Source organism: Chamaea fasciata, unplaced genomic scaffold, assembly GCF_029207755.1.
Source record: "Chamaea fasciata isolate MVZ Bird 193981 ecotype frontalis unplaced genomic scaffold, bChaFas1.0.hap1 SCAF_1, whole genome shotgun sequence".
Classification (NCBI taxonomy): Eukaryota; Metazoa; Chordata; class Aves; order Passeriformes; family Sylviidae; genus Chamaea; species Chamaea fasciata.
In genome coordinates this window covers 125,871,300-125,884,748 of record NW_027094086.1, presented here as the reverse complement: position 1 = coordinate 125,884,748, position 13,449 = coordinate 125,871,300, and the positions used below count along the sequence as shown (strand labels likewise).

Here is a 13,449-nt window from a genome sequence, read left to right as displayed (position 1 = left end):
GGAAGGTGATAGGAGGGTGAATGTGATCCTCCAACACCACTGATTCGACGTTCAGGTGCCTCTGCTCTACTCCATCTCTGCTCCCATGAGAGGACAGGCTTTAGTCAAAGGAACAGATGAGAGCTTTGGCAGGGCTCAGGAATCATTCTGGGTGCAGGGGCAGTACTGGCAATTGGACATTTAGCCCTTGTACAAGCCAATAGGTCGTTCAATAGAACAAGACACCATTGACCCACAGAATTTTCTTCTGAACTGCTGTGAGGATGGGGCATCCAAGGGTCCATTTGAGAGCTCAAAATAACAGAATATGGATGATAATACTATTTGACTGGAGCAGTGATGTGGAAGTAGGGATAAGCATATAGAAAATAAATAAAATGACATGGAACTAAGAATCCAGGCAGACTACGAATCAAGAGAACAGCAAGTAAAAAGCATTTTGAGCTTGGGTAGTTTTTCCTGAGCTGGCATTTTTCAGTTACTGGAGCCAATCAAAACATTTATTCAATCCCAATCCTCACATTAAGAGTCATCCATTGTATAGCCCTAGCCTATTTTTTTTTTTAACAGAAAAAGAAACACTTTTGCTAGAAAGATGTATTTGCTACTTCTGTTCCAACCACACTTTTTTTTCTTCCACCCTATACTCATTTAAGGAATTCACAGCAAAGGTAAGTAGAAAAGCTAAATATTTCTAAATATGTAATTTTGAGTGCATTTAGTACTGTAACCTTTGAAATGTGATACAGTCTACCTCTTCAGAAACCTGTTGTTACTAGCTGGAGGCAAGTTCAGATAATTTTTTCAGAAACAGTTTAACCTTTCAAAAACCAATTAAGAAGCCTTCAAATCTGTAAGCATTCCAGTTCATAAGGTTCATAGAAATTGGAGGTCAGTGTAAAACAGAAACTGTATTTTTGTTTAGCAGAGATTAAACATACTCTCATCCTTTACCCTTAAATTCTCTATCTCTAATGATAGTTTCCTGGCCATTTCCTAGCCAAACCTCTATCAAGTATCTACCCTAAACTAGATAAGACAGCCCATGAACAATAGATTTGATTTAACATTTCAAATGTCAAAATACTGAAAAGAAAAAGAAATTCTAAATTCTGTGAACATGTCTCTTCTACAAAATTTTGGTCACTTAAATTCAATCTCAAAATATGTGCAGTTCTATACTGTTGCAAATCCATTGACATTTCCTTAAATTCACTATTTCTCCAGCCAAAAAAATTAAACAAAAACAAAACCAAAAACTAAAAAAAAACCCAGTGCCCCAAACTTCCTTTCTCTTGTATTCTCAAGGAAAAAATTTGCAGCTTTCTCTTCAGTTAACAGCAGTAAAATGGCTCTTGTCAGTGAGAAGATCATCGTTAAACGTGAGTAATAAGGAAGTTTTAGTGTTGGGAGCCAAATACAGCACTACCAAGAGAGATTTCAGAACACTCTGCCATCAGTTAAAACTGAGACATTTCAAACTGTGATAAGTGAACTCCCAATAATTGTCTTACTGCAAGCTTGGTCTAAAAGTCTTTTAATATAAGGAGAGCATAAACTTACTCTTGATAATCATTTCAAGACAACTTGAGTGGATACACGTTGAGTTTGAGAAAAATCTATAGCCAGCATTGCCTAATCTGTCAAAATAATTTCAGCATCTGCTGGAAATAGCTTAGGAAAACTACTGTCTCAGGAACAAAATATCTCATTGAACAGTTCCCCTTTTGCCAGCCCTCACCCCCTCCATCATCACACCAATAAAATACAGTTTCACTTTTAGCTTTTTTTGTTCTCATGTCTAACACGGCATATAAAGTTGTATCTGCTGACCATTTATTTCAAGCCATAACTTGTAAATTGCTTATATATTTGCCTTGTTTTTTTTTTTTTTTTTTTTTTTTTTTTTTTTTTTTTTTTTAAAGAATGAGCAAGAACAGTCTCTCTACACAAATTCCCCTTAAGTTTACAGTGAAACATTTTTTAATCTCCTGCTCAAACCTGACATATATCAATAAATAGCCATGGTATTTTACCTCTGGGAAATGGACAACATATCAAAACCACCTTTATCTTTTCCTAACAGATTTATTATGTTTATAAAAGGCTATTTCAAGCATTAGATTTGAGACAGAAATCTAGTAACAGCTTTAACCTTGCTGCCCTTTTTCAAAGAAGTAGTGCTTCGATTCCTCTCCATAAGCACTTAAAAACACAACGATGTACTGGTTGTTACTAATAGGGCTGCCCTTGCTCTTTTCTGACGGATAGCTGCTGTATGCTCTTATCTCCCCCCCCAGCTGCTGAACATTCCCATTATGTTTTGTATTTCTCTTATCATGGAGGAAATGGCAATCTTGCAAAGTCTTGAGTGTTTGCTGCAAAGTGCTGAGTGCCTTTGCTTTTAGCTTCCACTAAAGCATTGGGTTGTGCCCACATCAATGAATAATATGTTTGACATTTTGTCCCTTGTTCTCTAAGAAGTTTAAAATGTAATTGTCACTATTCAGGGAGACCTACTTGCAATTTGATGATTTCACATTTCAGGCTCAATGAGTCCCTGAAGCCATGTCCAAACACTCTCACTGATGTGCACTCATACTGTCGAATATCACACAGCCCAGCATTCTCCAGCTCTGTAATTTCTGGAGCCTGGTCTTGGAAGAAGAGATTAGACAATAAATGCTAGTATGAGAACTCATTCATATGCATTTACATTATGCAATATATTTATTTTTCTATCCAACCATGAAAACAATGTACACAAGAAAATCTGGACCCAGCTGCAGGGAAGCATAAACAGGAAGATTCTACATTGTTAAACTGAGACTTTAAATTTAAAGCTAGGCTTCTGTCTTCTCTTGGAACCTCAGTATTTGAAGCAGAGAAATTTCAAATTATAACAAATTCTTGTGAATACATGTCTTTCTCAACTATGATTCTTTACATCAGACTTCCAGAATAAAACTGAAATGAAACGAAGGCCTCTGAAATAGGAACTGGAAAGGAGACAGTTATGAAATAATTAATATAGGGATTATTTTTTATTACTTTTTATTAAAAACTAAAAAAAAATCTCAGATGGAAGTTATTTCAGGAAATAAACTGACAGATCAGAACACTCAAAAACAGTTTTTGAGGTAAAAAACCTCATAAACCTTATTTTATTCCTCTTGAAGTCAAATATTTCTTATTTTTCTATTCCCTCCTTCTCTCTTTGCTCTTAAATAAGTTATTAAAACAAAAACATCATTGCAAACCAAAATATTAACAGGTTTTATTTTGACAGAGTTTTGACTTTCTTATTACTATTCATGTTTTTCCAGTGTAATTGTTCAACTGAATTTTTATTGAATATCTTACCTACTGAAAATGAAAAAACTCCATGCCCAGTACTATTTGATATCTCTTTTTTCTTCACCATCAATTCTGCTCCCATCCCATCTAACAGTTAGCTTACAGAGATATAACATCACTGAAGACAAAAACATCCCACTTAGAGTTAATAAACAGGTTCATATAGACTATACAAATCTAGGGGAGGGGTGAATGTGGCATATTTTCCCTGAAGGAGACAGCATGTGGAAACATTGCCAGTCTCTTGGGGCTACAGGGCTCTGCATTACAAACTGACTTTTTTAATATGACCTATTAGAAACTAAGCTCATGTTTTGTCCTTGGAAACAAGAAGGCTGTATGCAAAATAATTACAGCTGTCATAAACTGCAACTAAATTATTGAGAACCCTTGTCCATGTACAAAAGCAGGAGAGAAAGGCAGCAAAACAAATGCACTTTGACAAACACTGAGAACATTATTGAAGTAAATCTCATTTTCCCCCCACTTACCAGAGAGTATGCTGCAGTCATATGAGCTGTAGCCTTGAAAACATGCACAGCCCCATTCTGTACATTCCCCATTACCACTGCAGAGATTGGGACACTTTAAAACAGTAAGCAGGCTCTCAACTGACTCTTCAAGTTCCCGTGGGTTGTAATTTATTTCTTCTAAAATTCTTTTCTCACATTCATTCTCCAGCAGAGCTAAGGAAGCTTCTGCCCAGCTGAGGTCATCTTTCAGCAGCAAATCTTTAACACACATATCGATGGCATCCCCTGTTCGCCGGCCAAGGAGGGCACCACAGGACCTTCCTATGCTGGATTTAGCTACTGCCTGCTGGCACAGGAACAAAGCACTAGATTCAGTGAGGCCTGAAGGTGTGGGCCAAGAAGGAAGGAGCTTTTCATCTGTGTCAGTGGCATGGTCCTCTGGGAAAAAATAACTATATCCCTCTAAATCTGTTTGGCTGAGACTTTGGAAGACAAATACTGGATGGTATTCATAATAATTTTGGCGCTTCCCTCTACTTGTAGCAGACTGACTTTTGTGAAAATGATTGCTGTAATGGTGAGAATTTCTCGTAATGTCTAAGCTTGAACTTCCCTCTCTTTCTGTACCTGTATTTCCCACTGAGGTAGCAGAGAGATGAGAGTTTGCTAGTGATGTTTTGTGAAGTTTGGTTTGATTATTCTGCCTCTGCAGAAGTGTAGATGAATCCATTTCATGTGTAGATGAACGTTTCTTTAAGCCCCTGACAAGATCAGCAGGACTAAGGTACTCAGCAGTGACATCCAGTCCTGGTATCAAAGAAAGAAATCTACCATTTTCACTTTCTTTACAAGACAGAGGAGGTTCTGACTGAGTAACTGTCTCCATTTGGTTTGCTGGTTGATATAATCCAGCATCTTCAAGTGTACAGTCGCAGAAGAAAGTTTTTCTAGAAGATGTTAACGAAGTAGGTGTCTTGTCAAACAAGCTCTCACCTGGCAAAATTCTAGTGAGGAAAGGAAAAGGTGAAACTGTATCATCTGAACTATTTTCTGTGTGTTACTAAAGTAACTTTTAACTTTAAAGTAACTTTTTATCTTTTTTTTGGTCTTTGTTGGTTCATACTTCTACAACATAGGTCGGAAGCACACAGCTACATTTAAACACCAGTTAAAATACAAAAGTAACTTATAAAAGAATTGAGATGAGTGGATATTTTCTGTATACTTTGGTACTTTGTTCCAAAGCTAATCAAACTAATCTTACATCATAATGCTCAAATATTTAATTGGCAATTCAGTTTCAATTTTCTCCTTAATTAATTATGGAATGTAATTATGACATTCTAATATCAACTTGAAAATTTAGGGAGATTTTTAAATTATTTTTTAGCCAAGTTTTTAAGAATGTGAAGGAAAGGTAGAACCAAAAATGATGACATTTATCAACAGAAGCACTTTTTTTACCTCCATTCCTTAATAAAAGAAAAAGGAACATCAGCATGGTTTGGGATTTCCATGCCACTCGCAGTGTGATAGTCATTCTCTGCATTTCCATCAAAGGTGCCACAGAGTCCCACTGTATGTCTGTAATCTGAACTGGGGGCCCTTAGAGTTATGCTCATTCCCCATTCACTCACATCAGCACGAACAAAAGCTCCAGAAGAAAACAAAACCTAAAAAGAGATTGAAGACAGTCTCATGAGAAACATGATTTTTTTATTTTATGTACTCTGTAAGCAATTATATACCACTTACTGTGACTTTTCTTCCTAGGTAGGATTCAGTGATTCTGACATTGCTTCCAGTTGTGTCTCTGTTTATTACAGATAAGTGTGGCTGTGATTCATGGAGCTGACCACTGCACATATCAAATGCAATTATATCGCTTCCTTCCTTAGCAACAAAGCCACAGTTGCAGGATGCTGGGTAGTGAAGACTTCCACAGTCCCACTGGCGAACATGAACTTCAAAATCTCGAGATGTACTCTTATAGAGAACAAATGATCCTATTTTAAAATTGTCATAGACTCTGGAATCAAAAGAATCGTATGTGATATCACTTTGGTTGTGAAAGAACTCTATCGCTACATGTCAGCAACTTTATTTTCAAGCAGATTTCAAATATTTGGTGAACATTGATACTGAAACTCAATTTCCAAGTTAGAAAAAACAGTACAGCCCACAGAGCAAAACACAACTTTATCCTGAGCAAACGTCATCATGTCTTCCTCTGAGCAGCTCTAAATTAAAAAAAAACCAAACAAGCAAACAAAAAAACAAACAAACAAACAAACAAAAAAACCCACAACTTATTTTTACAGCAGAAAAAGATCATGAGTAGAATATATGTAGATGATGGCTGTGAATGGAAAAATAAGCCCGAAGCTACTGCCATTCTTTGATTTTAACAGTGCATATGGAGGGTACTTCTCAACCTTTGTGTTCCTACAATGGTACACCTAAGCAGCAAGAGCAATAAGATGCATAGCAGTGTGCATGTGGGGGCAGCTGCTGAAAACTGCACAAGTACCCTTGACAAAATCATTTAGAAAGTCACATCCTTTTAAAAAGGTCTGCTTTATTAAGATGGAGATGGGGAGTGCTTATTCCCAATGATCATTTAAGATGAAAACCATAAATAGCAACTTGCTTTTTTTCCTTAGGGTTAGCCATCTGTCCCCTGAAGCAAGGTTAAAATTGCCAATTTAATGATTCAGCAGCAAGAAAAAAAAATAGAAAGAAACAGAAAGAAAGCCCCCAAACTTTTGCTGTAAGTTTAATAGCCTCTTGGCTATAAATGGCATTTGACAGTTGATTGCAGGCTGTCAATTTGCTTTGTGTATAATGGGCCAGCAAACAAACTGCAGATGGCTGCACTACTGGGACTGCATCGGATGGTCCATAATTCAGTAGGCAATTTGTTTCCTCAGTTTGTAAAATAAAGTAGCAACGCAATTTATCCTTAAAAAGAAAGTTCTTTCTCTGCAGCATCATGCTTCCAGACAGATCACATTTCAGTAAAACACTGCTTCATGAGAAAGCTTGATCACAATGCAGCCTTGGTTACAATGCCCAGTTAAGACATCCCTAAAACTTCCACTGAAGGAGAAACTGCAAGATCAGGATAAGCCCATTGACTTAATTAGTAGTAATAGTCAAAGTTCTATCAGAGAACCAATCACAACTTTTATTTCCCCATCTGTTATCATGTGTGGGCTGAACATCCTTTTTTGAAGGCAACACATCCTCTTCTTCTTACCCTGCCACTTGAAATGTGCTTCTGCTGAACAAAGAATATAAAATTCCCAGGTGTGGAGCCTGTGTTTGTTCAGACATCCTTTGTGAATCAGAAATACCTTGTAAGAAAGCAGCACACCAAAACCAACTGTGGCTAAGAAAGCTGTTTTCACTTCAAAATCCTTTTTGGCCAGTGAAGTGCAAGTGACAGCAGCAAGTTGCTTTCAATGCCACTAATAAACACAGCAAAATGCTACCCAGACACCAGATAGCTTCTCATAATTTGATCCTTACAAGGATTCAGATACTGACACACAGAAATAGGGTAACTTTACTTTTGTTTGGAAACATGTTTGCATTAAAGGTTTTGTTTACTCAATCATTTTATCATGGGTCATATTTAATGTATGAACATTTCTATTTTTTGCAGTCAACAGACTCCACAGCTACCACTCCTCTTGTCCACTCGCTTCATTCTCTTGTCACAACCCCGAAACGTGCCTTTAGAAATGCAAATATTACAAACCTCATCATGACTGGCAAGCTTTTACCAATTAAAGCACATTTATCCTTATCGTCATAAAAAATTGTAAAACACTCAGTGCAACTGCAGGAAACTGCAGCTTACTTGTCTCACCAGCACAGATTTATATAGAAATAATTAAAGAAATAAAACACCCTCCCCAAAACCCACCAAAAAAAACCTCCCAACACACTTAATTAAGTGCAGTAAGCCAGTAATTACCTTCCATCAAAAGTAATTATATGAGGGTCAGTAAATGAGTAACAGTAGGCAGTGGGTAGATCCTTAACTGTAATCTTCAAAACAAAGAAAAAAATTGTAAAACATGTCAGGTTACGAAATAAATGCACCCAGGTACGTCATTTATCTCATGGTAGTAGTTTACATTCTATAAAGTATATTATAATATACTTATAATCAATCTTAACAGTTACTTCAATATTAAAATGTAAAACAAAAAAATTCAAATGAAAACAAAGAATTTTTTTTAAAAATAAAGCAACTAAAATCAACCACTTAGAAATCTTGGAGTGAATCAGCAAGTCACAACTGAAATCAAAACTTCACTAACACCAGCCACATTTCCCAACAGTTTACAGATCTTAACACAAAGATTTTCAACCTGTGTGCCTTCTGGAACATAGCCATTCCACAGGAAATTCTCACTGGATACAGGTTCGACTGCAATTGTGGTAATCCTGTCTCCATCCTGCATGAAGTCTGTCACAGCAGTGAAATAAATTACAGCTTGACTACAGATTCCATTACTGCAGGATTTCTGCAGAAGATCCACATGACAAGAAGAAAGAGCCAAGTTTAGACCTAACTGCTCTTTACCTGTTTTAAAGAAAATACATCATTAGTGAGTTTCTCCTCTAAATATGCAAGATTCTCCATACTACTGTTAATACTGATATCAACTTATTTACACACACATTCATAAATTAAAATAATTATGAATTTTTCTTGCATTTGGTTTAGTCATGCAAAAAACCTCCCATCTACCTCTTCTTATACACACTTGAGACAACGTTTTTGCATTCTCCAGTTTGATAGACAAATGGAAATCATGATAGGCTGGATAATGTGAAAAAAATGGTTGTCTGCATAGGCAAGGCTCTTTCTGGTTCATAGGATTTGTGCTTGAGAAAATATTACAGAAAATGGCTATAAGTAAAAAATGATGACTTTGTGACTGCATATATAATACTTGCAATGCAACAGGTAAACAAAATTACCTGAATTATAAACCTTACAAGACTTACAGTATTCTGTCTGTTCAAGTTCAAGAATGTGGCTCTGATATTGATGCCTACCAAAACACTTGTAAACTTTAGCATGTAATTTTTTCATATTTTCAGCAGCATCATTAAGACTCTGGATACTTTGTTTTAACATTTTAGGAAGTATTTTACAGTGTAACAACTTCTCTGAGGAAGGAAACCAGCACAGTATTTATAAAAATATACAAAAATATAATTAAATATACAAAATGTAACAAAATCAGGGTAATACTTACCTTCATCAACAGTGTTTAATGTTAGTGAGATTTTGCAGTCACTTTTTAGCTGGCTAAATTCAGGACAAGGAATAGGAATGGTACTTTCTATTGTCAGTCTGTATTCCTTCCCATCTTCTGATATTTCATATGTTTCTGGACGTATCTAGCACAGAAGAAATTGTACTTAAAATGCTATCTTTGTGAGTAAACTGCTTCCTAACCAGGTAGGAGTGCTTATTTGAACATGGGATGAGGAGCAGCAGCTTATTGAGGAGAAGATGCAGACACAGCAGCCATAGTCTTGAAGAGGTGGGTAAAGGGGCAAGGATAAGGAAAAGGCAAGAAAAAGGGTTAGCTAGGAAGGAGTTAGCAAACCACATTTTTAGCACAAAAATGAGAAACTCTTGGAAGCTAAGACAGAAACAACTTTGTGTACTGCCTGGGTGGGAGGAAAAAAGTGGGGAGCTACCCAACAGCTAGTTCCAAAAGAATTTGGAAGCACCATATTTCTCCTGGGATTCCTCTCTGCAAGCTCACAATATAGATCACCAAAAATGTATAATCAAAAACTCAATTAGAGATCAGCAACAGGGGCCTACAGCTGAGCTTGGTAGGCTGGGTTGAGTCCTGAATGCAGGCTCACAGGGAAACAAAGAGAACACATTTCCTCTTTGCAGGTCATGCTGCAGAAGTACACTTCCATGAGACAAATCTAGGCCCCAATCCTACAGAACCAAGCTCAGGCTAAGTCAGCAGGACTATACCCAACTGTCATTAATGACATACCGTCTGTCTTTCTGGGACTGGGGTCCCGTTCTTGGCCAGCAAATGGGCCCCTATAGCCCCACCCACAGTAGGAACTAAAACCGTTTTGGTGCTTGGCCTCTGACCAAGCAGCACAGAACAGCCCACCTCCCAGCCACCCCTCTTCAAACCCAGACCAGGTTGGCTTAGGGCTGTGCCCTCAAACTTTACGAGCACAGCACCAGTCAGCTCCAGCTGCTGGAAACCAAGGCCTGCACTGTGTGTGCAAGGTGCCAGTTCAGCCTTCCTACACCTTGAGTACACAGGGAGCACACAAACCACTGCAGCTCTCCCACTTTTGGACAAATTTAAGTTCACCTCAGCCGAAAACAGGCTCTACTAACTCACAGTTTGTACATTTTAAGTGCCTTCTAGTCAGAGGACTGGCTGCATTAGCAATACTCAAAAATTCCTACTACGTTATGTTTTTACAAAGTTACCTTAATTCCGGCAAAAAATTCCACACTCTCAACTGAAGAGCTTTGTATATCTGGCTTTACCATGAAAAAAGAAGAACTGCTACAGTAGACCTGGAGGGTAAAACCAGAGTGAGAGAATACATTTTTAGGATGTAGTGGTCACATGAAGACAAAACTTGGCCACCATAGTCAGTTCAATGATTCATCGTGGCCAGTCTTCTGGTTGCACCAGAAGGAACCAGTTGCCACTGGTAATTGATGGGTACAGCTAAAGAAAAGAACAAGAAACAGACTGAGCATCCTAGGACTTTTTCCTGGCATATTCTCCCAGTGGTGCAGAGAGTCCTTCAACTAATGACTGCATACAAAACATATTTAATGAATACTTAAAAAATCTTTTCTGGAGCACTTCTGCAACCAATGGTATCTATGAAAATGTATTTTATACTTGTTTACATGTTATTTATTACTTTTTTTCCATTCCATATTTTTTGCCTTTAAACCTCTTTAGTGACTATCAAATCTTAGATTATGATTTTCCTGATGTTTTAGAACTGGATAATCTTTTTCAAGATGAGGAATTCAGTGATTTCCCTCCACTGAACCAGTTTTGTGCTACTAGACACTGTGGTTTTGCTTTGGTTTGGTGTTTGTTTTGGCATTTGTTTTTATTTTGCTGTATCCATTTTGAGATGTGTTGACCACACGTGCAGTATTTCAGATCCTGGAAAAAAAAAAGTGACTCATAGCAGCAGGAGGTAGCTTATGACTGTGCCTTTCCTTTTGACTGTCACCAAGCCAACACTGTCAGGCAAGTCTTCACAAAGTCCCCAAATGATTTCTGGGGAGTAACAATTGCTATTCCTGTCCATATGCCACCCAGGCAGCCTGGCTTTGCCTTGAACATACATATGCATACCAACGACTTTTTTTTTGTTTTTTATTTTCTCCAGGAAAAAATTAACCTGTCTTTTGGTATACATAGGTAAAAGATGTATTGATTTTCCAATGCCTAGGCTTCTCAAAGTTACCATGAGAGCCTAAATCTTCATTCTGGCACAACAGAAGGTAAGGCATCCCACTGCTTTTGATGGCAGAGATTAAAACAAATCCTAGAGACAAAACCAGTAAGCAGCAGCTCATCCAGAGAAAAAAATATATATCTAATGAATCAACAACACAGCTTTTCACAGACTCTGGCTCTTACAGCCTTTCACTGAGGTGCAGCTGCATCCAAAAATCCTCTTAATTTACATTATTAGAATTAAACTTTACCTCCTGGAGGCACACTGCACTGTATTGAGACAACCACTCTCAAAACTTCAGAGGCAGTGGTAATTATATTTCTGTGATAGTTACACATTCATATGGGCAGTTGGTGTAAATAAGTAGAGGCAGTAAGCTTCTGCCAAGAAAAATTACACAGCAAGGTGTTGGACCTCTCTCTAAAAACTGTTGGTGTCTACTGAGCCATATTTACAAATATACAAAGAAATCATAATAAAGTTTTAACATACTCTGTCTCCAAGTCTGACATTTATCCCATCTAGTTCTAGAAGTGAGAAGGCATGAACTGCTGTTTCACGTGTAAGTTCTTCTTTGACACCTTCAGAAGAAAGTCTTGACCAAGTTATGATGAATCCAAGAGAGCTATTGGCAAAAGGAATGTCAAAAGTACACCTTAGGTAGATGCTGCCCTTGATCATCTCTGCTACGACTTCAGGAACAGATGGAAGAGGTGGTGACACAGATGCAGATGATGTAGGAGCCAGGTTACCTAGTCAAACAGAAGTGTGGTCTGTGCTTTTTATTCTGCTCAAAATCAGCATTGGATACAATGACACTGACAATTAATACACTAATAATATTTCCACCTTTTTAATATGTGGAAATACTATATAATTTCTTAAGAGAATCAAAGAAAAATGTGTATCTTCCTTCTAATAATTATTAAATGGAGAAAAAACTCTTTATATTCTAGACAATAGGAAGGTGCTAAAGATGGGAAAAAACCCAATCCAAATAAATCTAAACCAAGAACAAGAACAAGAGAATAAAATGCAATTAATTATTTTACCAGGCAGGAGCGAACAACATGGAACGGAATCTGACTTATAGAAGCATAATTTTTAATAATATTTAGGAAGAAAGTGGGGAAAAGAAAAAGAAAAAAGGAAAAAGAAAAAGGCTATTTAGAAAGGAACACAATAAGCAACAATATGATTTATAGATTCTTCTTATATTTTATTCCTGAAGAATCAAAGTAATCTGTCATTCAGCATCATTAGAGTTTCTTTTCCACATTTTGACAACTACTCAAAATACTCTGAGAAAGAACTTTCGTTATTCAAGTTTGTCTGAAATTACCTCCAAACTGCTCATTTTGCAGCAAGTCAAGCAATAGTGTTGATAATAAGAACATGTTTTTGTTCAAGTCAGAATATCACTAAATGTTGACATTATTGGGTCACAGATGCACAGAAAATCTTGAAAATCAAAACAAAATACTCACTGCTACAGATGCCTTCAATTTCCATTCCCTCAGGATCACAGGTCTGTGGCCTTGCATTTGAAACAACTATAAAGTGTTTTTACATTGTATATTCACACACATACAGAGTATGAACTCCAGTGCTCTTAGATTATAGACCAAATGTCACAAAACACCAACTGAAGTGGAAATTTTTAGAATAGAAGCAATCTTGTAATCTGATCCATGTAGAGCTATGACAGCAGTGAGCACAATGTCTTGTGCTGGAAATCATCTAGGAGGAAGGGTACAGAACATTCCACCACCTCTACAACTTTTACTCCTGATGTGCTCAGCCAATACTTAAACATGTTGCTAGTGAATAAAAAGGAATCATACTATTCTCTAAAATATACACTTTGCCTCTCCAAATGCACATCTGAATACTTACTCTTTAACCTTGGACAGAAAAATTCAGTGCGGACCTGCTTTGAAAAAAATCACCTTTCCTACAGAAGCCTAAGAAAAAGTACTTGTGCACTGCTATTGTTTTGTATTTTGAATCCTATAGAAAAATAAGTGGAACTTGACTTAAACATGAAAATTCCAGTTAGTCACTCTACTTAAACTACATCAGAAGAGCAGCAGCAACACTGGAAATCCCA

The 13,449-nt window shown here is 37.1% G+C and overlaps 1 protein-coding gene across 2 annotated transcripts in view; it reads right to left on the bottom strand.

Annotated features, from left to right (window-relative positions):
• Positions 1–13,449, bottom strand: part of VWDE (von Willebrand factor D and EGF domains) — a 36,254-nt gene that overhangs the window by 14,417 nt on the left and 8,388 nt on the right. For both annotated transcript variants that reach the window (XM_066196709.1, XM_066196702.1), the window contains exons 4-13: positions 12,827–12,892; positions 11,832–12,091; positions 10,336–10,425; positions 9,110–9,254; positions 8,213–8,427; positions 7,813–7,886; positions 5,586–5,859; positions 5,295–5,503; positions 3,849–4,834; positions 2,521–2,657 (exon numbers count right to left, since the gene is read on the bottom strand). In XM_066196709.1, the coding sequence (XP_066052806.1) occupies positions 2,521–2,657; positions 3,849–4,834; positions 5,295–5,503; positions 5,586–5,859; positions 7,813–7,886; positions 8,213–8,427; positions 9,110–9,254; positions 10,336–10,425; positions 11,832–12,091; positions 12,827–12,892 (2,456 nt within the window). The remainder of the gene's footprint in view (positions 1–2,520; positions 2,658–3,848; positions 4,835–5,294; positions 5,504–5,585; positions 5,860–7,812; positions 7,887–8,212; positions 8,428–9,109; positions 9,255–10,335; positions 10,426–11,831; positions 12,092–12,826; positions 12,893–13,449) is intronic.